Source organism: Zymoseptoria tritici, chromosome 3 (genome assembly GCF_000219625.1).
Source record: "Zymoseptoria tritici IPO323 chromosome 3, whole genome shotgun sequence".
Lineage (NCBI taxonomy): Eukaryota > Fungi > Ascomycota > Dothideomycetes > Mycosphaerellales > Mycosphaerellaceae > Zymoseptoria > Zymoseptoria tritici.
Window position 1 is genome coordinate 1,315,683 of NC_018216.1, and position 25,182 is coordinate 1,340,864.

The 25,182-nt window shown below is 54.1% G+C and overlaps 10 protein-coding genes across 10 annotated transcripts; 3 read left to right on the plus strand and 7 right to left on the minus strand.

Moving 5' to 3' along the window:
- Positions 1 to 214: 214 nt before the first annotated feature.
- On the plus strand, positions 215 to 793 carry MYCGRDRAFT_91593 (uncharacterized protein; the record flags this gene model as incomplete). Its single annotated transcript, XM_003853721.1, has 1 exon — positions 215 to 793. The coding sequence occupies one exon, from the start codon at positions 215 to 217 to the stop codon at positions 791 to 793; it is 579 nt and encodes a 192-aa protein (XP_003853769.1).
- A 360-nt stretch (positions 794 to 1,153) lies between these two features.
- On the minus strand, positions 1,154 to 2,727 carry MYCGRDRAFT_91594 (uncharacterized protein; the record flags this gene model as incomplete). The annotated part of the gene is made up of 6 exons (XM_003854439.1): positions 1,154 to 1,216; positions 1,278 to 1,370; positions 1,432 to 1,833; positions 2,261 to 2,290; positions 2,362 to 2,424; positions 2,503 to 2,727. The coding sequence occupies 6 exons, from the start codon at positions 2,725 to 2,727 to the stop codon at positions 1,154 to 1,156; spliced, it is 876 nt and encodes a 291-aa protein (XP_003854487.1).
- A 1,030-nt stretch (positions 2,728 to 3,757) lies between these two features.
- On the minus strand, positions 3,758 to 4,840 carry MYCGRDRAFT_37787 (uncharacterized protein; the record flags this gene model as incomplete). Its single annotated transcript, XM_003854438.1, has 1 exon — positions 3,758 to 4,840. The coding sequence occupies one exon, from the start codon at positions 4,838 to 4,840 to the stop codon at positions 3,758 to 3,760; it is 1,083 nt and encodes a 360-aa protein (XP_003854486.1).
- Positions 4,841 to 6,215: 1,375 nt separating this feature from the next.
- On the minus strand, positions 6,216 to 12,358 carry MYCGRDRAFT_56573 (uncharacterized protein; the record flags this gene model as incomplete). Its single annotated transcript, XM_003854437.1, has 2 exons — positions 6,216 to 6,416; positions 6,473 to 12,358. The coding sequence occupies 2 exons, from the start codon at positions 12,302 to 12,304 to the stop codon at positions 6,354 to 6,356; spliced, it is 5,895 nt and encodes a 1,964-aa protein (XP_003854485.1).
- A 584-nt stretch (positions 12,359 to 12,942) lies between these two features.
- On the plus strand, positions 12,943 to 13,898 carry MYCGRDRAFT_69673 (uncharacterized protein; the record flags this gene model as incomplete). The annotated part of the gene is made up of 3 exons (XM_003853722.1): positions 12,943 to 13,613; positions 13,667 to 13,778; positions 13,828 to 13,898. The coding sequence occupies 3 exons, from the start codon at positions 13,263 to 13,265 to the stop codon at positions 13,896 to 13,898; spliced, it is 534 nt and encodes a 177-aa protein (XP_003853770.1).
- Positions 13,899 to 16,762: 2,864 nt separating this feature from the next.
- Positions 16,763 to 17,627, minus strand: MYCGRDRAFT_69677 (uncharacterized protein; the record flags this gene model as incomplete). The annotated part of the gene is made up of 2 exons (XM_003854436.1): positions 16,763 to 17,308; positions 17,364 to 17,627. The coding sequence occupies 2 exons, from the start codon at positions 17,625 to 17,627 to the stop codon at positions 16,763 to 16,765; spliced, it is 810 nt and encodes a 269-aa protein (XP_003854484.1).
- A 208-nt stretch (positions 17,628 to 17,835) lies between these two features.
- Positions 17,836 to 18,335, minus strand: MYCGRDRAFT_103671 (uncharacterized protein; the record flags this gene model as incomplete). Its single annotated transcript, XM_003854435.1, has 1 exon — positions 17,836 to 18,335. The coding sequence occupies one exon, from the start codon at positions 18,195 to 18,197 to the stop codon at positions 17,904 to 17,906; it is 294 nt and encodes a 97-aa protein (XP_003854483.1).
- A 1,742-nt stretch (positions 18,336 to 20,077) lies between these two features.
- On the minus strand, positions 20,078 to 21,521 carry MYCGRDRAFT_91598 (uncharacterized protein; the record flags this gene model as incomplete). The annotated part of the gene is made up of 4 exons (XM_003854434.1): positions 20,078 to 20,357; positions 20,491 to 20,908; positions 21,106 to 21,377; positions 21,451 to 21,521. 4 exons carry the CDS (start codon positions 21,519 to 21,521, stop codon positions 20,078 to 20,080), a joined length of 1,041 nt encoding a protein of 346 aa, XP_003854482.1.
- A 356-nt stretch (positions 21,522 to 21,877) lies between these two features.
- Positions 21,878 to 23,588, plus strand: TR2 (beta ketoadipate:succinyl-CoA transferase, TR2; the record flags this gene model as incomplete). The annotated part of the gene is made up of 2 exons (XM_003853723.1): positions 21,878 to 23,398; positions 23,454 to 23,588. The coding sequence occupies 2 exons, from the start codon at positions 21,896 to 21,898 to the stop codon at positions 23,586 to 23,588; spliced, it is 1,638 nt and encodes a 545-aa protein (XP_003853771.1).
- A 216-nt stretch (positions 23,589 to 23,804) lies between these two features.
- On the minus strand, positions 23,805 to 24,849 carry MYCGRDRAFT_85137 (uncharacterized protein; the record flags this gene model as incomplete). The annotated part of the gene is made up of 4 exons (XM_003854433.1): positions 23,805 to 24,282; positions 24,340 to 24,428; positions 24,483 to 24,635; positions 24,691 to 24,849. The coding sequence occupies 4 exons, from the start codon at positions 24,847 to 24,849 to the stop codon at positions 23,805 to 23,807; spliced, it is 879 nt and encodes a 292-aa protein (XP_003854481.1).
- Between the last annotated feature and the right edge of the window lie 333 nt (positions 24,850 to 25,182).

The window sequence follows — 25,182 nt, forward strand, 5'->3', positions numbered from 1 at the left end:
GCTGCAGCTGCACATGACGCGAACATCAATCCGGATCTTCGAAAACGAATAGCAATGCAAGGAACACATGTTTCGTCCACTTCCACCTCAGATCTACAGTGGTCAACGCTAGCGCATCCTCCGACCGAGGTTGTGGATTTCCCTCGAATCCTCGACTTCACTTCAACAAATCCACAACTGATCCAAGACCAAACTTCACCTCAATCCAACCACCATGGCGTCTCCCTGGCCTGTCCCGATTTCTGGCCGCTGCGGCTGCGGTTCGCTCGAATACCACCTCACCCGCGCACCGATGTTCATCCACTGCTGCAGCTGCCACCAATGCCAACGCGAGTCCGGATCAACATTCACTCTGAACGCCATGATCGAAGCGAAATACGTGGAAATCACACCTGCCAGCCCAGAGCAAATACCGAAACTTTGCTTGATGCCGACCGAAAGTGGCAAAGGGCAAGTCATCGCCCGTTGTCCGCGATGTTACGTTGCGGTATGGAGTCACTATACCGGTACTGGCCCATCGATCGCGTTTGTGCGGACTGGAACGCTGGACAAAGTCAGCGCTGGAGGGGATAGAATTGATGAGGTGTTGAAGCCGGGTGTCTTCATCTTCACGGAAGGAAAGCAGCCTTGGTTACGGTTTGATGATGAGGTCGCGAAGTCATTTGAGAGGTATTATAAGCGAGATGAAGTATGGCCGGTTGAGGAGAGGGAAAGATATGAGGCGACGAGGGATGAGAATCGGCAGTGGGAAGAGAGGGGCGCGAGGTGGGAGGAGCTTGGAGAGATTTGTTGATGAGCGAATCGGCGCTGGAGAATGAAAGAAGCGTACTGCGCAATGCTCTTGAAGTGCTGCTATCAGCTGCATCTCGACGTGAAGTGGAACGCAAAAAGTAACGCTTTGTGGTCAATCGACTCAAGCCATTGTCTCTGGTACGCTCCTCCCCTTCGATTTCTTGATCCTCAAATGCGTTCCGGTGCGCTACCATCGACGAGCTTCTTGAGCTGCTTTTCACGTGGTGCGTAAGCCCACGAACTCAGGACCAAATATCGATCCATCGGAGAATCTCATGGGTATCTTGCGCCCTCTCAAGCGCTTCGAATCTCGACCCACGCACTAAACCCAGCTCAATCCTCATCAATCTCTCCAAATCCTCTAGGCTCCGCCTCCAATCTGCTCCTCGTGAACCTCAACCAGCTCTTCGTCACCCATTTCCAGCTAGACAATCACAGGAACGTCAGCGCAGTCAAGACATCGCGGAGTACGAGAAGACACATACCTCACCTGGCGTCGAATCCCCTGTCAACCTCTCCCCGTCGAAGAGCAAGCGGATGCCAGTCGGCTGGCGGCCGGTGCGGTCGCAGAAAGCGCTCTATTGATACGTTAGCTGTGGCCGGGCGGTGTGTTGTGTGCTAGATGTTGAAGAAGCGTACGATGACCTTGCTGAACTTCATGTGCGTCTTCATCTTGAACTGCAACTCGGCGCCGTTCTGTTCGCGGAGTGTGACGACGTGGTACATGGGCGCGGCTGGGCCTTCGGTGTCGTTGGCGGCGGCGGCTGTGACTGGTGGCGGTGGAAGCCCGTTGCCGTTGGCGTCGGCGTCGTTGGTAGTTGGGAGTTGATAGTCCATGGTGATGGAGGTGGGGTGGTAGGAGTTTGTGTTGAAGTGGTGTTGTTGGAGGAGAGTGGTGGTGTCGGTGGAGGCGAGTGGTGGTGGTTGGTGGAGAGGTGGAGAGGAAGAGTTTGTTGTTTCGCGAAAGAAGAAGAGAGCTTGGACGGTGTTTGTCTTGTGGTGACGGAAGATTGCAGGGTAACTAGTGGCTTCCAAGCTTGGCTTGCACGTGCTAGTTTCATGTGAAGTGAAGTGAGGTGAATTGCTAGCGCCGGATCGTGAAAACGAAGACTCGGGTTGGTAGACAAGGTTACTCCATCGATGTAAAGTAGTCGACGTGGCAGAACGTGCACTCAAAGTGTCATTTAGGGTCACGTTGTAATCCGAAGTAGGGTCGTGGGAGTTGTGGAAGGCTCTCCTTTTACTGGTTTCGATGGTGTTGTCTCAATTGCCTTTTGGTCTGAGAACCAGCAACACCGTACCGCTCCCTTGTTGCTGCGCCCACGCAGGCTGACTGCTGAGAGAAGACAACGCTTCACCTGCTCGTACTTCAGTACATTTGCTCGAGGCAGCAGCCGTTGAACGCCACTCGGCTGCCCGGCCTCCACTCAGTCATGCCTGTTCAGCTTCCCCGTATCTCGTAGTATACCTCGACAATATCTCCATCGATCATTCCGAGCTGGAAAGCATCCACATAGTCAGCAAAGTCTGCAAGACGTATGGAAATTTTAGCGGTGAGCGCATACATACCTTCTCGGGGGTGTCGTCAAATGTCACATGGGCACCTGCGAATATGAACCTTGGCATGTCACACTTGGTACGATCACAGAACGCTGTCTGCTTTATGCGTTAGCCTCACTCTGAAAGCTCAAGCAATGGCAAAACACGTACCATAGCCCTGCCCAGCCTTGTAGTGCGCTTGATTTTGAATTGTACTTGTGCGTCGCCCTTGTCGCTGAATGTGATCGTGACATGTTGCGCAGCTTCTTCGGCGTACTGCTTATCGCTGGAATCGGTCCTAGCCCTTGTGGTGGAAGGCTTCTCTTCGACGGCATGGCCGTCTCCTGCGATAGCATGCGGACCGCCTATGGGGCGGAATGGAATTGACGTAGGCATCGTGGAGTATGCTGAAGGTAATTGGTTGTTCTTGGCACAAGTGAAGAAAGGGGGAAAGAGTAGCTAGTGTGCCTTCGTAGAACGTGCATTTGATAGGCCCCGCTGCCAACGTTCTAATTCGCTGTCTGGCCCTGTGCTGAAACGAGCATTCATTCTTGCTCAATCTGTCGCATGCCTCTGCTTGAGGCAAGAACCACAGCATCATCTTCTCCGTACTGGCAGACCTATTTTCCAGCCTCCACACCCTCCTCCGATATTGTTCAGCCGCCGATTTGGTCTTCGAAAACAACAATAATGTCGCCGTCGACAATGCCGAGCTACAGCAAAGATCAGCACAGTCTGTGCCCGATAAAATCTGGAGCAGACTTACATCCTGTGGGGTGTTGTCACTCATGATACGCTCGCCGTCGTAGAGGAAGAATGCCGTAGTGCGCTTCGTGCGAGCGCAGAATTGCGACTGCATATTGCGTTAGCATTGCGTCTTGACAAGTCTCATCGAGGCGGCAATATACCATGGCTCTGCCTAGCTCCGTAGTGATCTCCGCCAAGAATTGCAGATGAATGCCGTGAAAGTCACGGAAGCTGATGAAGATGAATGGCACATCTTCTCCTGCCTGATGCGGATCCTCAACATGTGGCGTCGCTGGCGCCGTGAGACTCTTACTCTGATGAGCGGTAGTCGTCTTGTTCGTCGTGCCGTGGCCGCAAACGTTGGCTAGGTTGCTGGAGCGGCGAGGTACTGGTTGGGGTCCCATGAGGCTCTTTCTCCGACGAGTGGCGGAGGTCGTCTTGCTGATCTGGGGTTGGGCGTACATGTCGGCGTTATTGATGGAGCGGAAGAGAAATCGATGTCCTCGGTAGAGTATGATGACGAAGAACTCGGTCGCTGATGTTCAAACTGAAGTCTGCGAGCTGCGGCCTTCGTCGAGGACCGATCTTACAGCTCCACAATCACAAAGAGTCTGCTGCCTGCTGCCCCTTTTAGCTGACATTGTTCTGGAGTGAGAACGACATGCTTGGACACGCATCTTCAGCTAACTTTAGCGCCCGTGACAGCAGCAATAGCCAGCTCATCGATCCTGCGCTTATACAAGTCCATGTGATGCATCTCCGGATCGCCGAAAATCACTTCCCTCAACTGCTCATCCGTGACCTGCACTGCCTCCACAGTGCCCTTCTTGCCAGGCCGCTCTCTCAACAGCACCATCCTCCCGGCATTCGACAACGTTGCAGGTGGCACTTCCCATTTCAACGGCTTGAGATCGGCGGCCGAGGTGTTGCCCTGCTTCATTCGTTGCTTCAGACTCGCATCACTGAGAGGTGAAGGCGCGGCAATGATTCGCGTGAGAGTACTGAGGTACTGACGGTCTGCTCGTACGACTGGATCACCTTCGTTTGCGAAGCTCAGAAATACATTCCGTTCGTACTTCTTGCCAGGTGGGTTGTGCAGAGGTAAAAATGTGAGAGGTGGAGTTCCAAACGTCACGCAATGGACTCGCTTGAAGCAACCCGTCAAGAGATTCAACTCAGACTCGAAGGTCGTTGCCATCATGTGCATGTACAATAGACTGGCGACGGCTCCTCCAGCGGAGTGGCCTGTGAAGAGAAGAGAGCTCGAAGCGCGGGATGGGTTCTGCTCGAGCATGTTCCGTAGTCGGGCGGCGATGGGAGCGACCATGGCTCGTGCGACCTGCAGGAAACCTGCGTGGCAGGCATTGCCTTCGTCATCCAGGAAGCCGATGGGCTCGGATGGAGCAGGCCGGAAATTCACAGCCCAGTCGATGATGTTCCATCGACTCCCTCGAATCGCGATGACGATGAGATTCCGATCGTCGACAGGCCTGCTGTTTATGACCATGGCTTTTGTGCCTTGTCTCCAATCCGCCTTGACATAGTCCTCCTTCTCCTCCTTCTGTGGTCGTCGATATACGTCCAAGCTCCCCTGTGCCGCCATGCAAACAATCTGCCAGGTCGCCATGTACATCTTCATCGGAGGCACATGCGGTGGTAAACGGGAGTTTGCATATTGCCAAGTCTTGCGAAAGTCGATTGTACTACAACGCGTTTGTTCGATTGGCTTCTCCTTCGAGCTCTCGATTTTTGCCCGTCTCATGTCTTCATCCAAACGTGTGATCTCCAAGTCCTGCTCCTCAGCATCCAGTTGTGCAAGTGCCTCGTTGACTCGTGCCCCGACTCTATCGCACGCTGCCGCGCTTTGATTCATCGTTCGTACGACTGGACAACCATTGAAGAACCTTGGAAGCGGTCGTCCTAGCAAGTTCGCGTCGCTGTTACGGGCCTTCTGTCCCCGGTACGGGTTGGGCTTTTGCAATCGTGTTCCATGTACTTGCGAGGCACCAGAGTCCTTCTGCCTGCACGGTCGTTGGGCGTAGTTCACACGGAGATGCTGCTGCGACTGATATTTCTGCGGCCGCGGGCTCATCGCATGGCCTTGATGTCTGTACGGTCCGGGATATTCATCGTACGGTGGAGGAGGGCTACGCGAAGCTATGGCGGTTTGAGACGAGTAGCATGGTGGCAGAGAGGCATAAGTGCCGCCGTAGTCGTATGCTTGACCAGCATAGCGATCCTTCGATCTAGGAGGTAGCGCTGTGGAGGTGTTTACGCGGTCGTGTCGCCTACGGGTGAAGTCGAACATCTTGGTAAGGTGGGCACATCCTTGTCTCGGAGAAATCGTTGTCAGGTACGAGGACGACCACACCTCTTTATACTCGCTCAACCACCACGGCACGGGCGAGTTGACTCGAACGAAGCAGAGGACGCCATGCTGCCGTGTCGCGATGGAAGACGCATGACCGCAGAGCAGAAGACTACGGAAGAGGCAACTCGACCGCGAAATCGGATCTGCAATCGAAGGTCCGCGGCAGGACGATCAATCGATTCGACCAAGGAACTCAGCCACCATTGCATGCCCAGAGGCCTCATTGACGAATTGAAGGCCGCAGAGCTCACCCCGGGAAGTCTCCATACTTAGAATGCACGTTTCAGCGATTCCACATGCAGACATTGCAGATGATGCTTTTGTGCTTCTATGTTAGGTCGCTACCCGATGAGCTCTCTGTGCCACCGCGGGCGAACGCCGCCTTTCTTTCCTTGCTCGAATTACAGCCTTTCGGCAACGGATCCACGGTGTTTCAATAAAAGCAGGCATCTAGTCCGGAGAGCACGAAGGCACTCCGGCCGTCGCACGTTGTTGTATCACACGGACAACTACATCGACTGCACGAAGCCGACGGAAAGTCATTGCTTGACCTCGGAGCGGTCAATCGAACCATGGTACTGGATCAGGCAATGATATACACCGTTCAACAATGCAAAGGCGACCTCTTACATCTCTCCCTCCCATCTGCTGACTGCACAGCCCTCAGGTACCACGACCTAAGGGCAGAGGGCAGGAAAGCACACCGACGTCTTAACGTGGAAGTCATCCGTCCATCAACGCATGTAATACACAATGCTACATCAATCATGCATGCCGTGAGCTGTTTTCTAGCCCTGTCTTGATCCCATCGACGCCATGTAATGCCGCTCAAAGCGCCGAAACCCCGCCCTCGATCACATGCACCGATACCTTTGCTGTTGTCGCGAAAGTGGAACTGTCGCACCTAGGCAAAATAACTCTTCCACAACACGCCTTCGAGATCCTCCAGCTGCTCCGGTTTGAATGCCTGTGAGATGTCAGTCAGTATGCGGCCTCAGAAAATCGAACGGGAACGTGACTCACCTTGACATCCACGTGCCACGTATCCTGTCTCGTCTTCTTGAAGTCGCTCAGCACGGTCTTGACGCTCTTACCCACCATACCCGGATCGCTCGCCGCACGTCCAGCAAGCGTCGCAAGCACTTCAGGCAGCCACTCTGGCGGTGGAGAGGTGTAAGGGAAGGCCTGAACAAGAGCACCGAGGCCGAGCACGGCGGCGTGACGTGTGAGCACCAACTTGTTCTGCTCTTGGCTGGGCACGTTGGATCCTTCAGAAGGTCCGGCTCTATTGCGCTTTGGCAGCGGGTTCTTGATGAGGAGGTTGGCGAAGTGCTTCTTCAAGTCGGAGATCTTCTTGTTGCGGAACTCAATCGGTGAGCAGCGAACCATGCCGCTGAGAGTTGCGGCCGCTCCCAAGCGTACTTCGAGTTGCACATCGTGCAGCATCTCGCGCACACACTGAAAGAGATCCTCAGCTTGCTTTTCGGGCAGCAGGAACAGGTGGCGGAAGTAAATGACTTGGATGTTGATGAGGACTCTCAGACGTTGATGCCAGGAAGTGGCCTGCTTGCCGATCTTGACGAGGGATGCCACAAACGGCTTCTCCTCGCCTGGACGATGAGGAATGTTCGGAAGATGGCGGAAGACGTGGTATGCAAGCGCTTGCAGCTCGGGATCCTCCTTGATGTCCATCATGTGGAGCAGTGCTTCCATGAAGGTGTCCGGAAAGAAGGGCACAAGAGTCGTGCAGTCGTAGTTACCGAGTGAGCCATCGAGCCATAAGAGTACAGTCTTGCTGGCCTGAGTGTAAGGCGTCGGCGTCTGCACTCCAGCTGGTCGCTCCAAACGCCACTTCTCGATCCGCTCGAAAATGCTCTTGACAGTACTAGTGTACTCCTCACTGGGTTGATAGGGTCGTGTGCCGATGGAGGATTCTGCTTTCTGAGCTTCAAGCAGCGTCGGAATGTCCTTGTACGATTCATGATACCTCGTGCGGAAGATTGTCGCAAGCGTGCCTCCCATGATCTCACGAACGCTCTTGTACGGATGGTCAAGATGCTCCAGAAAGTCTTCGATGATGGGGCGGTGAAGCTGGAAATGCCATCCCGCAGAGCCGACAACAAGTTGCAGCATGGAGATTTTCGAGCTCTCCTTGAACGCGGCGCTTGACTCCATGTCTAGACGGAAGCCTGCGAGCCAGTCGACCAGTGGCCATGCTCGACGAGGGTCCTTGCCACTGACGATGAGTGCCACGAATGAAGACCAGTATGATGTGTTCTCAGGTGTGAGGCCGTCACTGAAGATGCGGCGGACGATTGGGAAGGCGAACTCCCAGATCTTGGTGCGCAGCTCTTGCGAAAACTCCTCCGAGCTGAACAACATCGCACCCAGGATCTCAGCCATCGCACGATGCTGATGCTTATCAGTGCCATCTCCGTACACTGCCTGTGTGAGATCCTTGAAATCGTCAAAGGTTACTGGAGTGAGGTCATTCGCCATGAGGTCCATCGCATAGGCGACGATCATCGCCATCGACATGCGGAAACGGTCGGCGTTATCGCGAGGTTCTTGCTTCATGTACCCGAAGAAGGTCGAAAGCCAGTGGCGATCGAGGTGTTTGCCCACCTTGCGGCGGACTGCGAGCTCGGTCTCGTCATATTCGAGAAGGGTCGGACCAGTACGGAACCCGCGCATTGTCTTCTGCCACACCAGCCATCCGGGATAGTCACTGTCGATGTATGCTTCAGCCTCTGGCTTTGCGAATGCCTCGAGGTAGCGAGTGGTCCAACCTGGGTTGTCGCGATCAGTCGGAACGGAAACCTCATCAGGATCCTTCTGCTGGTCCATCAAGTAGTTCTCGTACTTGTGCCCGACCAGTGCACGCATTTGAGTGAGACTGAAGATGGCCGTCATGGAGCTACCGTACAGAGCTCGCAATTGTGGATGAGGATCGATGACACCTTTGACCACCAAGTCGAGCATGCCGTCAGAAGCGATGGTCTCAAAACGATAGTCGAGGCCAATTGCCATGCCTGCAGTCCGCACAGCTTTCTTCCAATGACTGTTTCTAACAGACTCGATCAGCTCGGCAGCAAGCTCTGATTTACGCTTCTCCACAACTTTGCGTCGCTGTGCAATCTTGGCCTTCTTCTGTGGAACGAGCGCCTGGGCGTCTTCTATCGTCTGCGCAATGGTTCTTGTCATGGTGGCTGGGTTCTTGGGCCAGATGGCATTGAGTGTGCCTTCATCGAGAATGACCATTCGATCCATTGCCTTGGTCATATCCTGGATCGTGAAGATGGACTGCGATACCAGCTTCTGAATGCTCGGTCGATCTGCTTCCGAGACTTGAATGTACAGCTTGATCATGCGTGGCGCATACTTCCAATTCCGTCCGATAGGCTTGGCCAGACTGCCGAACAGTAGTGAGAAGACAGCGCCCTTGATTCTGGGGTGGTCGCCCTTTTTCAATGCATCTTCAAGAGCATCGAGCAATGGTGGAATGATGAGAGGCTTGGCACCGACGATACTCTTCATTGCTTGTTCACCCGCTGACTGCGCCGTACGGCGGATCTCGGTGTATACCGAGGTGCTCGAGTGCGCAAGATCCAAAAGCAGTGTCTTGTCGAGATCTGAAGCCGCTCGCGGGTGCTCATTGAATCGCAGGCGCTGAAAGTGGTAGAGATTGGCTCTCCGCACCAATAGTGGTCGTGGGTACTGCTTTCTCAATCCCGAGGATTTGAAAGGATGAATGTCGGCAGCAAGGAGACGAGTGAGTCGATCAAGGACGTGAGCAGAGCGTTCGAGACCAATATCCACAAACCACGAGCGGTATGCTGTATACAGCGCATTGAAGCATTGCACATCATCCTCTTGGTTGCGGACGAGGAAAGAGTGCACCTTGTGCAGTGTCTCTCCAGCCTCTTTGCGGAATCGATGGATTGTTTCGTACTGGGGTGTTCCGGCCTGTAGAGGGTAGCCGGTGGAGTATTCGAATGATCGCTTGACCTTTTCATCTTCTGGTTCGGTCAGATCGACACCACTGTCGTTGGGGCTGTCCTGTGGTTCGAGCTGATCGGCTGTGAGCGGCATATTCTCGTCGGTGCTTCTGGGTGTCACGTCGGCGAAGACATAAGGCGTGATGGTCTCATCGTCGGAGCGAAACAAGCGTGATGCGCCTGAAATCACCAAGCGGAGCAAGACTAGATTCCGTGAAACGTCGTCGGACCAGTCTTTGCCAACACCATCCCGCTTCACAGGTGCCACGTCTGAAATCAGGTCTTTCAGCGCTTTCAATGCGCGACCGCCCTGGGATTCGTAGATCCGCGTCGCAAATTCAAGCTCGGCTTGAGTCGGCACATGCCAGTTGATGTCGAGTTCTGCGGGTCCTGTGATCTTACCCCAGCTGTCGACAGTCAACCCTTGGTCAAGCTCTGACTTGTTGTAGAGATTGAAGTCCATCGTGTAAGTCACCGTCAAATTGAGCAGCAGATGGTGCACGAAATTTGAAACGTGCACCAAAGGGATGCCTTTGCAGGTGTCCTGCATGTAGGCCGCGATGTCGAACAGATCGTTTTGAAACTCGAGCACATCGCTACCAACATGAACCACGCACATACTCAAGAGCGACACATGCCAGACAAGAGCACGATCTCTGGGCAGGATCTCGGTGCCGGTGGTGCGGCTCGAGCCTGCGCCGTTCTCGCTGATCTCGGTCCTGATACTGGAGATGAGGTCTGGCAAGAGACGTCGGAGCGCCTTCTTGGGCGAGATCTTGACGAGCGCATTGCAGATGAACGCCATTGCATCGCGTGCTTGGTGGACGACGTGGTTTGAGATGAATCGGGCAATGTGGTCTAGAGCGATGTCGTACAGCTCGGGGCTTAAACTCGCCAGCATTGGGCTGAACGCGGCAGGTAGTGTGTTGACGACATTCTCCTCTGGACTACCGCTCTTGACTCTGGCAGCATCAGGCAGATTCTGCAAGAGCGTGAAGACACGACCGAGAAAGCTAATAAGAAACTCGGCGAACCCGGCGGTGGAAGACTTGAGGATCAACGTCTCGTCCTCTTCGTTCAGCTCGGTCTCATAGTCGATATCGATGCCTGGCCCTTCTTGATCGAAACGAGCGACTTGAGATGTGACCCATTCCACGGCGATGCCAGTGCCAGTACCCGATGACGGTGGGGAGTCGGCGTCGACCATTTCATAATCGCTATCGAGCTCGCTCTTCACCTTGCGACGTGCTTTGGTCAAGTCGTGGAGCGGAATGTTGTAGCATACTGATTGGATGAAGGACAGACTATGCATCGTCTTGTCGAGGTCGTTGGCATCAATGCCAGGAAGTGCCAGGCCGAGAAGAGTCGTCAGATGGCATCGGAAGCCTTTGGTCCTTGATATGGATCTGCTCAGCATCTGCAGGGCACGAATGGATGAAATCGTCCGATGGACTTCGACCAGACCTTGCATCGCGGGGTAGATGCGCTGCAGTGCACCAGGAAGGACCAGCGTAGGCTCGAGATATGCGAGGCTTTGCAGTGTGTGTAGGCTGTAGTTCATTGCGGTTCCGCTCTTCGCATAGATACCCATGAACACCACATCTCGTAGACACAGCACGAACCGACGCTTCACCTCCACGTTCAGCTTGCGATCCTCGGGAATATCATACTCGCCACTCTGCTCGCGGTTCCATCGCATGACGAAGAAGTCAGCAAGGTAGTAGACCAGTTGAGACAAGCCCTTCGTCCACGCGCCAGAGTTGGAAGGGTGAAAGAAGGTTTCGATGCCTTGGATCAGACCCTCGAGCTGATGCAACACGGACTTCAAGTTGTCCACTTTCAGGCAATGAGGTGAAAGCGACATGACAATCCATCTTGCAATGCTGTGCGAGACCGGATGCTTCCTCGGATCTCGGTCTAGGAAAAGAGCGGAGCCAGATCCAAGATCAACGATCGGACTGTATGGCGTGGTAGCCTGTCCGACCGGAATGTCGAGTGTTCTGAGCACCGCGGTGAAGATCAGGGAAGATTGCTCTTCCGTGAAAATACCGCAAGGACCAAATGGCACCTGCTCGGCTCCAAGACAGTCCCTAGCTTGCCTTGAGAAGATGTCCAAAAAGCGCATATCGACCATCATCGACCGATTGATGGTCGACCAGAGATGGAAGAAGGTTGGGAGGTAGTATTGTGGTTGGAGCTTGGGTTCGTCTGCTGGAGGTGGTGCGGTCGGGAGCATCAAGTTGAACAGTCCGATGACCACAAATGCGTGCTCTGAGAACGACATGCTGTAGAATGGCAAAAACTCTTCAAGCATGGCGGGTATATCCTTGGGATCGAAGAAGAGCTGCGCGAATGTGCATAGCTTGGTGAGTGTCCGAATATTCCTCTTACTGCTGTATGTGTTTTGTGTGCTCGTCTCCGATGGGAGGACGAACACCTTCAGCTCATTGTACAATGGCCGCCAGTCGAGGATGAGGTCCTTGCCAGGTCGCAAGTAGTGTTTCCTCTTGGTGAGAACCATGAACATGCTCGCAAAGCGTTCTGAGACTGCGTATTCTAGGCCTGGCGCCAGTGAAAGCTCGTAGTAGAGCTTCACTAACGACACCCGTTGCTTCTTTGTCAAGTCGAACTTGAGTGTCATCCATCCTCGAATCTCTTTCGTCCAGTGCACTGCGCCAGGCACAAAGTCTCCCGAAGCCACCGACACGTACAGGTGCTTGATCATCTCATCCATATCTTGCTCCCGCTTCTCCACCGACTCGGTCTCGTAGGGTAATGATTCGGCGTAGGGAAAGACTCGAGGGCGGATTCGTCCCAGTCTCGCAAGATCGCTGGAGTTGTCTTCACCATCTTGCATTGTGCGATCGCCGCCGACGCCGGGAGACGTTGCTCGAGAATCATCGTTGCTGTTGGAACTCCCATGATGTATCCCGTTGACCTGACCTAAAAGGTCAGACACGCGATCGTGCACTGCACCGTCCGCCGTCATCTTGAGAGTGTCGAGCCTGTGACTGGGCGGCTCATTGGTGATGATTAATGAAGCCTCGTCCCGTTTATGTGCCGGATGTGAGGATGATGTCTCGAATGGATGTACGGCCACGTCGATGTCACCTGGTCTATCACACGACAGCCAGATAAGTCGCCGTCGGTTCGAGCTCCGGAATGCGGCCGGCGATTGGTGGCGCGGTGATGTTTTGAGGTCGCGTTTCAGTAGTGCTGAGAAGGAACGAAGGTCTAGAAGCTCAACAGCTGAAGACGGGAGGCTGCAGATGCAAGCTTTGGTTGGGATGCGGTGAAGAAAGGCGTGTTGCCTTGTCGTACAGGCGCTTGGCGATGTTTAGATGGATGTCATCGACTGGAGCTTGTGACGGGAGGCCAGAGCTTCATGTGCAGGGCTGGCTTACTAATGGGAGCGTGGACGTTCCAGGTTGGCCGCTCGCGTGACGACTTCTCGATGATAGCAACGTGAATTTCGTGTGGTCGCGAGTGAAGAGTATTTCGGGCGGGAAACGAAGAATTGTCTGCTGCAACTTTGGGCGGGTTGTGAAAGAAGAGAAGAAGGAACTGGCTAAAGAAGCTTCGATAAGGTACATAAGGTATACGGCTTACCAGCGGCCACGCAAGTCCAGTCTGCCTAGAGCAGGCGTCCGCTCGTTACGCACGCGACCAACTCCCGGAGTCGATACTGGCCGAGGCCATTGGACCAGGCGATATTCCATTGACTTCAACATCGAAATACTGCCGCGATAACGACTGCTTCAAGCCGGACCACTTCCACCACCTGAACGTGTCGCTTTCGCGTTCCGCCCTTGACCATGTCCTACTTCTCCCCTGATGCCATCCTGACGGATGCGCAGAAGGCGCCCTGCGAATTCGGTCTCGCCGTTCCGCAGCTCACACCTCTCAACAATGGATCTGCAATCGACAAGGGCACCAAATTGGAACTGCCTTTGTGGATAGCAGAAATGCTGGCTGTGTCGAAACCTGCGGACACGGCTCTGGCGACGCTGGATATGCCCGCACCGCTCGGCCATCGTGTACTGAATGCATTACGAGCGGATCCGAAGTCTGTTGATGTCAGAGCGCAGGCGCAGTGGTTTTATGGGTTGGGCGAGAGGATGCTCGAATTGTTCGAGGATGAGGAGGTTGCGGAGGTGTTGAACGATGTGAGTTGTGTGTTGTCACAATACCGTTGCGCAAATACTGATCGACAGTGCAGACATTCAAGCAAAGATCACTGGAGATTGCAGACAAGGCGCAGAATACCCGTAATGTACAGCAAGGCAGTGATAACGAGTTCATGAGTGGACTGGATGAGACGGAAAGGCAATGTGAGTTTGATACGCCGTGCGGAACTTCAAAAATGCTAACTGCCTCCAGTATTCCGTGCAGCACACGATGGCAGTCATGCCGTGAGGAAGTGGCTAGATGTCAACAGCCGTCGCGATTGACACAAACTTGCCGCCTGCACTGCACATCCTCGTATCATTCCTTTCGGTCCCATTGTCCCCGGATGTCATATGTCCCTGCCTTCCATGCGATGCTTGTCATCCACCGCGTCTACAGCGCCATGCTCGAGACTCGTTCTCTAATCGTTGCTCGACTCGCATTCCCTGCATGTGATAAACCACTGTTCTTGATCACAGTTGCAGCTGGCAAGTTTGTCGCATGTGCGGCATTGAGCCAATCCCTCGAATCTCGATGTTGAGTACAGTCCGCAACCGCCGCATTCGACACTCGAAGTTGGGTCCCACTTCGATGCTTGGGTCCAAATTTTGTCCTCGCCTTCGCGCCATGTCTCGCCGTCGCCCTTGGTTTTGAAGAGCTGTTTCCCAGCCCGAGCCGGCGTGCGGTATCGTGGGAATTCGATCTTGGCCAAGTCTCCCGAGGCCTTCTGCGAGGAGTGGAATGCTCGAAGGAAGCCGGAGCAGCCGCCGAGGTGTTGTTCTACTGCAATACCGATGTGCTCACCTCCTCTGCTCATACGATGGACCGCGTAGTCGGCGATGATGATTCGAAACGGGGAGGTTTCCGTTGCTGCCAAGTCAAAGCAGCGGCCTAGTGTATCGAATGGAACATTGTCCTCGTTGAGGAAAATGCACGCCGATATCACTGCAGCATCCTGCAGGTGTGGCAGCATATACTTTTCGCCGAAATTCCAGATGTCGAGGGCGTACTGAAAATCGTCACCACGGGCGAGAGTGTTGGCGAGTGTGAACGAAAGGCGGCCTTCATAAGCGAAGGCGACAAAGGCCTCGAAAGTAGACACCGAGTCTTCTGGCAGCCGGATGTGCCTCGTTTGTCCTTCCACGAAGCGATCCGCTTTGAGCGCATTTGTGAACCACGTAGAACATGCGCAGAGCACGTCTTGAGGCACACGAAAGTCCTTGGCTCCGGAGCCTTGCCCAACGCGAACGATGACCATGGGGCTTTCGAGTCTTCTGTCATAATGTGAGCCTGCTGAATTCATGTCAAGTAGAGATGTGGTGGGGGAACTGACTTGACGAGTTCTGCCATGACGGACAACATGGTGAAGTAGCTTTCCTGCCAGGTGACGTGAGCGTCTGTGGTGCGCAGTAGACGATGCAGTGCTGCAGTTCGATGATGTGGAGTACAGTGCTGCGAGCGTGTGCATCGGTGATGCTGAGGAGGTGATGAAGTGCGGTAAGCGTTGCAAGAGCGGAAGGCACCGAATTTCAAGGCCCCCGTAGTGATCTCATGGCGAGTTCGTTCACTTCACCACCCACGACGTGACCATCACTGACACGCCATGGAGGTCTCACTTGCAGGGTGGCAACCACATGTGTTCTCCCAGGTCACAGTAAGTCTTTGGCGGATTGTTTTGGAGCCTTTTACCTTCTCAATAGAAGCCTCACACGGTTTGTCACATGTGGACGTCCAACGTACTCAGTGATCTGATCGCATTTCAGAAGAAGCATCTCCGACACAGCGTACAGAGCAGCTTCCAACACCATCAAACTCGCCCTGCTCAACGCCTCGTGAAGTTGTGGTGCTCGTAATCCGGACTCGGCGGCCCTGTTCCCGTGGAGTTCCATCCTATCTCTTGAAGGCATCTTCTGACGCTCCGTCAAGCATGCGCACTGTTCCGCAATCCCAGCCTAGTCCTCCAACTCAATGGGCTCCCCTTTCGACATCCCAGCCTGTGCAACCGGAACTACAAGACCACACAGACGAAGCACCCAATCCTCCGGCTCCGGCTCACGGACCGCAAGTCCGCTCTGTATGCTCTGCAGCTGCAGCAATTGCGGCAACTTGGGCTTCTTCTTCTCCGAAATCACGGACGTGTACCAGGTGTGCATCGAGCGATACAGCATGCTCGTCAGGCCGCCGAACATCGGAGAATCGTACTCCTCGATGCGCACTGGACTATTCTTGACCTGGGCCTGAGCGACGAGGATGAGGCTGGTCAAGCGGCGGAGCTGTGAGTAGGAGCTTGGGCTGCGTCGAAAAATTGCGGTGATATCGGCTTTGGCGAGGAGAAGTGGTCTGGTGCTAAGCAGAGCGCACAGGGCTGACATGACCTCGTTCTGGAGGCGCGCGACGCCGTAGCTATATCGGTCGGGTCAGCGAGGGCAAAGGTGAGTGATCATCGATACACCTACGTCTCTCCGAAGATCCACAGATCGATCAGCATCGTCTTGGACTCCTGCAACTGCTCAATCTCTGCGTCGCCTGGAAAGGTGAAGTTGGGCGTCTGGTAGGTCCAGTAGGCATACTGCTTGAGCGTGGCGATGGAAACATTGGGCAGCGAGATCTTCCCTGGAAGGGGGTCAGCCATCTCTGCTGCCTGCTTGGGTTTGATGTGCTTACCATCCTCGCTCTTCACAGGGTTGTTCTGTGAGAGGATGAGAGCGAAGTACTCAGAGTAGAACGCCAGGAGCGCTTTGTGGACGGGAATCTCATGGCCTTGAGCGATCAAGTAGACCCTGTCGGATTGGATTGCCTGAAGATATGCTTCTGGTGTCAACTGCATGGTGGTGTAGGTCTCTTTCGTGATCAATGTTGCTGTCGAAGGTGTCCTCGTTGACTAAAGCTCAAAGCAAAGAATTATGCTGGAGTCTATCAGAAACCTTGTTATTGTCCCATCTTCGGAACGATTGAGGTGAGGTCAGGAATTGCTTCACTCTTTGCTCTCACTTCCCCTAAGCATGTGACAGAGCTGCCTGGAAAATGCGGTCATTGGCCAATCATGAAGTCACATCCGTCCTAGGCTGAGGGAGTGAATGGGATCCGACCTGCTCGTTGGAGACAATAAGGCGGGGTACAGCAACAGCGAAGTACGGAGCATACATACTTATGACGCCCCTCTGAACTGATCTGCCAGACCACCAAGCACACCTCTTCTTCTCACATCCTCCCTATTGGTGTCCACGCCAGTAGCTCTTCCAGCCTCACCCTCCATCCGTCGTCTGAGATAATCGTAACGCTCTTTCTGTTCGTTGCCACCAATGACCCAAGCTGGAAGACGCCATCTCGTTGCACCTGGCAGTATCTCCCTCCTATACGCGAAACCAACAATCCAGCCAATGCCTGCCGAGATTGCAGAGCCTGGCAGCTGGGAGAGTGCCAATTGCATGGGTATCAGGTACGATGTTGCCTTCGACGTGAGCATGAACCCATAGTCCTGGTCTGCGGAAGTTCCGGTAGGCGTAGATGCTGAGATGCGGTACTTGTAGATGTATGGGATTGCTGCGTGGTATTGCGCGAGGAGTGCAAAGACTAATGGAGTCGGACCTGCAGGGAGGTAGTTGATGCGTCCAAAGCTCAGCGGCCTGATGATGGTCGCCAGCAGTATCGGTGGGATGAGAGTGTTGTAAATGTAAGTAGATGCAATGAAAGACTACACCTACCTGTCAGTCCGGAATCGCATTGCGCAAGGGTGAACATATGCTCACGGCAAACTTTCTGCTACCCCAGAGCCGTTCAATCACACGCAGGTTGTATATTGTCATTGCCGCGAAGAGAACCTCAGTGCTGTTGGTGTAGCATAATTGCCATGTGAGCAATCTCCAATACTGCCAGTAATCCAGGAGATGTGGCCGGACTTCGATCCACAGGAAGACCTTCGTATCGGTAAGGCTGGCGAGGAAGGAGGTTACGACAACGGCGATGACTAGAAGTCTGGACACGGGAGCGTTCGTGAATCCCGAGGCGAGCATCTTGCGAGGTCGCGCAGAATCATGTGGCCTTCGAGGTGATAGAGAGAGCGAAGCTCAGAGAGCTGCAGTGATGGAAGGTGGAAGGAAGCGCCAAGGTGATCGAAGACGGGAGTGAAGTCCGGCCGAAGTTAAATTAGCTCACTTTCACTTTCACCTCACCTCACCTCACTCACTTCCCTATTGTCATCCGATCTTTGCACTCACGGTCATCATCACGCACTGCATCACACTCTCATTGTCATACTTTTATTCCTTCTGTCCCTTCTGTCGTATCACCTATGATGTCTGACTTTCGAGCTTTGAGCCGTGGCGGGTGATATTGGAACGCGTGGACCAGGCGGATGTCTGAAAGAGCTGGAGCAACACCACAACAGCGTCTGCGATGAACAAAATCCAGAAAGGACAGACACGCGGCCAGGCTGCCTGTCTTGAGAGGGCGCACGGTTGATGATGGTCCTGCTCGCTGCCGAGGGCGTCGCGGTGGTCCTGGTTGCGGCGCTTGAGTGGCAGGCCTGCTCCCTCCCACGGTCCGCAGACGGCGGCAGAGACTTCGGAGCCGTTACTTGGCATGGCCGTGGTCGATCTCAGTGCATTCCAAGGTCTTGAGTGCTCGAGGCAGGGTCTCGTAATGATTTCGTCCGCAACATCGCACGCCTCTCAGCACCTTCCGAGACGATCAACGACGATGCGCCTTCGACATTCCTGTGACGGCCATGTGCGTTCATCTTTGTTTCCAGAAAGACACAGTCGGAAAAGATAGCGCAGGCGATGCCCGCGTCGTTGTCTCGCTGCACTGCTGACCGAGATGAGTAGATTCGACCAACCGCGCGGCCTTCCTCGCTCGCCTCCCCCGCCCGAACACTTGCGCGCAGCATTCCACCACGGTCATCGGCCCAGCGATCCGGCGCCGATTACTTCTTCCGATTTCCAGGATGTCGATGGAAAATCAGACATGATGCGGTACGTCGCCAAAGCACCGTCGCTGAAACCTCACCGCGAGCGGAAGAGCGGAAGTCCGATGCGCCGGGCGGGGTAACACCGGGGCAAATCAATTTGAGGGATATGTATCAAGATTTTTCGGGCCACTTCCGCCAATCAACTGCAGGCGACATTGACAGTACCAGCAGTTCGAAACTTCTCCAACTGGGAAACATCACTTGATGAAATGTAGACGGTCCGGTTTCTTACCGCGTCGATGCGTAGTCTTGTGTTGCTACTGAGCGGCAGATACGAGACGTCTTGCGGGAGTACCTGTAAAATGATCCGGTTGATTGGCATAGGGGTATTGGACCCAAATTAGCAACCTGGGTTAGACTCCCTGTGGGCTGGCACTGAAATAAGACTGCCTTGGCAACCATTCGGTTGACCGCGATCTGAACTCTTTTTTTGAGGTTTCCTCGGAGGTATCAGGTACGATCTCCCTCAAGGAGATGCATGCCTTGCCATTGTCACCGGTCGGTCGTTGGCCAGCACAGAAGCTCGTGCTTGTGGTCATGTTTGTCGTCTCCATTTTGGCGTAGGGGCTCAGCGCGATTGCCACTCCCGCCAGCTCCCGCCCTCACACGTCAACATGCCAGGTTCAACCACACCGGATTCTTGCAATTTTGGTGCGAGCTCGCACGGTAGGTTGCGCTGAACTTCACAATCAATTTCTTTTCTGTTTCTGATGGGTTCTGGATTTTTGCTGTGGACTTTGCGCAAAGCTTCGGATTTCAGCAACGCCAGAAAAGGAGCGCCAAGCACTTCCCGTCACCTTGCCTTTTACTCAGTCCGCAATAAATATAAGACAGCAATGCAGCTTGTTATTCGCCACAAATGGCGGGATCGTTCATATTCCCTTCAAAGACTGTCTCGAAAGTGTGCTCTGCCTATCATCAAGTTATGGCAGTGTCATACGCTGCGGTTCCCGTCTGTCTGCTCGCGCGACTCCTGGTCCGAGCGATAGGATTCAATGCCAGCGCAGCTTGGTGCCGCACAAAGTCGGGAGACTTTAAGGGGCATGAGCTGCGTCAATGGGAGAGATGCTCGACTTTATGGCTCAGCCGGCTCAGAATTCGCAAATCTCAGATTTTGGCATTCGACATCAAGTCACCATACTTCAGTCTCTCACCACAGTGCGGTCGGCGCGTAAAGGACAACTCATCTTGCCAAGTCGTGATGGCTGATCAACACCAGGTCACGCATATTGCAATAGAGGCGCAGAGCACAGAGACGGAGACCGAGTTGGAACATGTCTGGCATTGCAAAAGTATGAACATTGGTCTCATGATACCCAGACATCGGCCGAGAAAATGAAATGTCTGTCAAAGGAGTACCCTTGTTGAGCAAAAGCATCATGCATTTCACCTCGCCATTCCTCCGGTGTAACATGTCGAACTGCCTGCTGTCTCACGCAAGTCATCGCCCTCCTCACGTCTGACCCTCCACAGAAAGCATCCCATCCTACTTGTTCAGTCGAGGCGGCAGCGCGCAACCAAGAGCTTCCTCAACTCATCCTGGAACTGCTTCTCCACTTCAGTAACAGGTTTGTACTCCACGGCGCTGCCAGACGCGGCTGACTGAAGGGTCGGTGGCGTAACGCGAGTCTTGTCGAAGTGCCATTCAGCAAGTTGGATCACGTCCACTGCAGCGTCAACGTCGCCTTTGGCGTCGACCAAGGCCTCAAGAAAGAAGTGCGCAGCGCGGTAGAAAGTATCAGCGAGGTCGGCTGGATCTCTGTGAGCTTGGAGGCTGCAGTCCATGTGCAGCGTCTGAATGTTCTTGCAGACAGACAGCATGGCAAAAGCTGCAGTGTTGTGGGCATCGGCTTTGCCGCGGCCTGAAGGTGTCAGCACGATGCGAGGTCAAAGAACAGCGATCTGACTTGCCTTGTCCCCAGCCTTTGATGGTAAGGTTGGACACCATCTGTCGGTTGTGATCGCCGATCGTGGCGATAAAGTTGAACAAGGCGGTAGTATCTTCGAGCGCAATCTCTTGCTTGTAAAGCCTACTGCTCCCCTCTTCACGCATCTGCTTGTTGACTGCGAGCAGGGCTGGAACAAACCTGCGTGAGCGGCTTCCGAAGTTTGTCGTTTCAGGACGATCTTCATTGCCGTAGTAGTACCTCCTCCAGCCGCGGTATCCGCCGCTGCGATACTTGCCGTGGTAGTGCGTTCCAGTCTGCGTCGTGACGGACCCGCGGGCGACGGTCTTTCGAGCTCCTCTACGCTTCGAGACGAGCAAAAGACCGTCGGGTTCGGTCAAGCACAGATCGTAGATCTCATCGCGGAGCTCCTGAGAGTCTGGTCAGCAAGGCAATTACTCGCGAGGTTTCGATGGGAGACACACAGCTGGAAGCTCTAAGAAACGGAAAGGCTTCTGCTCCTTCGGCTTGCGCTTCTTCGACTGTGGAGCGATCTTCACCTTCTTCTTCGGAGGCGCCTTGCCCTTGCCCTAAGGTCTTGTCAGCGTGACATCGCCTGAAATCGTTTGTTGTGACATGCCTTGCGTGTGAACTCGCCGTCTTCGGGTTCATCGTCATCGTCGTTGTTGTCCGATGTGGTATCGAAGGTCGCTGCATCGGGCGCGATGTCGGTCTTAGTGGCGGTGCCGTTGCCTTCCATGTCGAGGGAGTCAAAGTAGTCATCGGCGGAGTATGAGACTTGGGTGCGCTTGCGCTTGCTGCTGCGGGTGGTCTTCGTCGAGTCTGCCATGCTTGCGGCGAATGTGTGGTTGGGCTTCGTGATTGCGTTTGCGAGATGATGGATCGTGCTGGGTTCCTGATGGATTGCAAGACTTGTTGTGATGAAGGAAAAACTCAAAAGCGATGTTCTACCGCACTTACCAGATAGTGAAGTGAAGTGCCGCCAAGCAGGCTGGCGACGCGTGACGGGAGGCAGTTCCAACGTGAGGCATTTCCAACGTCACATCGCCCACCGCACCTCACCTGCTACCAGTCACTCACTTCAGCAAACAACACAAGTCGCAGCACACGATGCGGCAGGAGCCTGCTGAGATCAAGATGGCGTGTTTGAGAGGAAGGACGCGATCAGTGAAGCGTGTGGACGTGCTAGAACTACTGGGTGAATATTCATCCAAATGTCATGTTCCGATGTCCCGAGACCCGAGCTCTCAGGTCGGATAATTATCCGACGTCGTCACCTACCACGGCAATTGAGTCGGCTCGTCTAGCGACAGTCGTCTATCGCGAAGACCATCTTCTGGAGTTTCTTTCGCATACATTGTATCATCTTTCGCCTCTCTCGGACGGCCAAAAGGACGAGCCGGCCATGGAGTTTGTATGCACGTTCGCCAGTAGTCGCGTGGCGGCGACTTCGCAATTGCAGGTCCGGGTAGTTCAACTTTCTCGGGCGGCATGGCGAGTAAAGCAACAAGTCAGCCAAAGCAGATCATTCAGAACAACAGCTTTCCGCCATCGTGAAGCCAAAGGTGGGGCTCCAGCGAAGATCCGAGGCCAGTCGAAGCTTTACGCATCCGCAGATGAGGCAGTAGCAGATATTCAATCCGGATCAATCGTCCTCAGTTCTGGATTCGGACTATGTGGCACAGCAGAGACTCTCATCGCAGCAATGGCACGGCGAGGTGTCGATAGCTTGCACTCACTGACAGCCGTATCGAACAACGCCGGGACTGCCATTGGAGGAGGCCTATCACCACTCATTCAGTCCGGACAAGTCAGCCGTGCAATTTGCAGCTTTCTCGGCAACAACAAGGCATTGGAGAAGAAGTACCTCACAGGAGAAATCGCCATCGAACTCACACCGCAAGGAACGCTCGCCGAGAAACTACGATGTGGCGGTGCCGGTATTCCAGCATTCTTCACACCCACTGGAGTCAACACATACATTCAATCCGGCCAGATCCCTGCAAGACTAAAGGATGGCGAGGTCATCGAATCTGGAAAGGCCCGCGAGACTCGCATCTTTGACGGCCGCGTCTACAACATGGAAACTGCTATCAAAGGCGATGTCGCTGTTCTGCGTGCACATAAGGTCGACAAAGCTGGAAACGTCAAGTTCAGATACACCACAAAGTCCTTCGCACCCCTCATGGCCAAAGCTGCAAAGGTCTCCATCGTTGAGGCCGAGCACATCGTGGAGATCGGCGACATCGCTCCAGATGAGATCGATCTGCCTGGTGTATTCATCGATCGCATTGTTCAAGCCACCGAAGATAAGATTCTGGAAGTCAAGAAGCTCCGCTCGGAGAACGATATCGAGGCCGAAGGTTCCAAGTCTGACGCTCTTGCCCGCCGGAACCGCATTGCGAAACGTGCAGCGAAGGAATTGAAGCCTGGCTACTACGTCAATCTCGGAGTTGGAATGCCAACTCTCGCGCCCTCTTTCCTGCCACCGGATAACCAAGTCTGGATTCAGTCCGAGAACGGTATCCTCGGTATGGGCCCGTACCCGACCGAGGAGGAGCTCGACGCCGACATTATCAACGCCGGAAAAGAGACTGTGACGCTGGTCAAGGGCGCCAGTGTGTTCGACAGCAGCGAGTCCTTTGGTATGATCAGAGGCGGGCACATTGATGTCAGTATGCTGGGAGCTCTTCAGGTTGGCGCGAACGGTGACCTGGCCAACTACATGATTCCTGGCAAAGTCTTCAAGGGCATGGGAGGTGCCATGGATCTGGTCTCAAATCCGGACGCTACTAAGATTGTTGTTTTGACCGATCATGTCGATAAGTATGGTGTGCCGAAGATCGTGGAGCACTGCACATTACCCTTGACTGGTGCGCGGGTGGTCAGCACTATTATCACGGATCTGGTAAGCGACGTCAACTTCCTCAAGTACTTCCGGGTGATGCTAACCTCCATCCCAGTGTGTCTTCGAAGTTGATCGCAAGAGAGGTGGCCTGACTTTGACTGAGCTCGCGCCTGGCGTCGGCGTCGATGAGATCAAGCAGAAGACCGGTGCGAAGTTCGCTGTTGCAGAGCCTTTGGGCAAGATGGAGTAAAGTTTCATATCGAGCGATTTCGAGAATGTGATCTGAAGATATAGAAGGGCCAAATGTCGACCAATACCAGATTTTACAGGGCTGCAATCGAAGACGGAGTCCAAGCGGCCAGCTGCCAATGACGCGGCACTTGAGTAGATCCAGACCAAGAGCAGACATAGTCAAATCAGCTCATCAGAGATGCCCTGCTTGCCAATCTATCAATACCTCATCAATCTAAAGCTTCGCCTTCGGCGCACTATCAAAGCCAGGCGCAAACGTCGTCCCTCTCTGCCCACCCAGCGCATGCACAATACTGTCAACCTGCTCCAACAGCCACAAACTTCCCTCGTTACTCGCCAACCACCTCCCACCCGGTACCTCCTCATCGCTCTCCGCCGTGCCATCATCAAACGCTTTCCTCAGCCCAAACACATGGCTCACAACCTGCGGGCCTACGCCACTCTGTGCCCGCAGACATGCCACCGCCACGATGGAGGTCAGTACGCGGCCGACATCCGGTCGTTTGGGGTCTTTGGGACCAGGCGGGTCGGAGAAGAGAGCGCCGTATTCGCCGTTGATAATGAAGACTGGTAAGTCGGGGTGAGTTTGGCCGAGTTTGGCGGAGAGCTTGTCGCTGAGTGGGTGGTAGATGCTGTCCCAGAGGCTGTCGCCGCGGGCTACGGTGTCTTCAATGCCGGCTTTCGTGAGAGCTCTGTTGAAGAGTGATGTTAGGGATGCAGTAATCAGCATTCGGAGGATCAAGACTGACCTTCGAGGTTTGCGTTCTTTCAATGCTGCTTGTACGTCTGCCGGTAGACCACCAAAGAATGCTCCAAGCACGTTAATCGTTCGGGGAACCTGGGAACATCAGCGTCTCCATGCAGCGATTCGAAGGTCCTACGATCTACTCACGCCATTGAATCCAATACACTTCAATCCGACCTCTCGCATCAACTCCGCAGCATATACATCTTGATTCTCGAACTTCTTCTGTGAAGGCGAGGTAGCTAATTTATACAGAGCAAGCATTGACTCGGGCGAGTTCATCGTCATCGTAGCTGCTGTCTATCGCAACTCAGCATCGCACTCAGACACGAACCTCATGATGAACTGTATTTACCGAAGCACAAAGCCATGCCGGAAGTCCGACTTTCTTTGACCCAGCATCGGAGGCAATTCGCTCATATACGGACACTATTGTCTTCGAAGCCGGGATCGTGTTCGGCCGGGCATGAGCTGCGTTGATGAATTGCTTGAGAGGCTCGGAGAGTTTCGACATGATGTACTGTATCACAATGACCAGGTATGGCTTTCTAGAGTGCAGCAATATCAAGCGTAAAGAGAGAACGAGACGATGAATGCGGATGATCGTTTTGACGAGAGCGAGGTGCAGAAGTGGATGTTGCTCGGATAATGTGGTCCGGATGATTGCCGAAGCGGGAAAGCATCGGCTCTGCGACCTTCACTATGGATTGTGAGCAGCAAGGTTCAGTTGTGAATGTGATCGAAAATAGGATGGGTCTGCGATCATGGTTCGTAACGGAGGTCATCACGTTGAGCAATGCTGGACAAATGTTGTGTTTTGATTCTTCTGTACCAAACCCGACTCCAG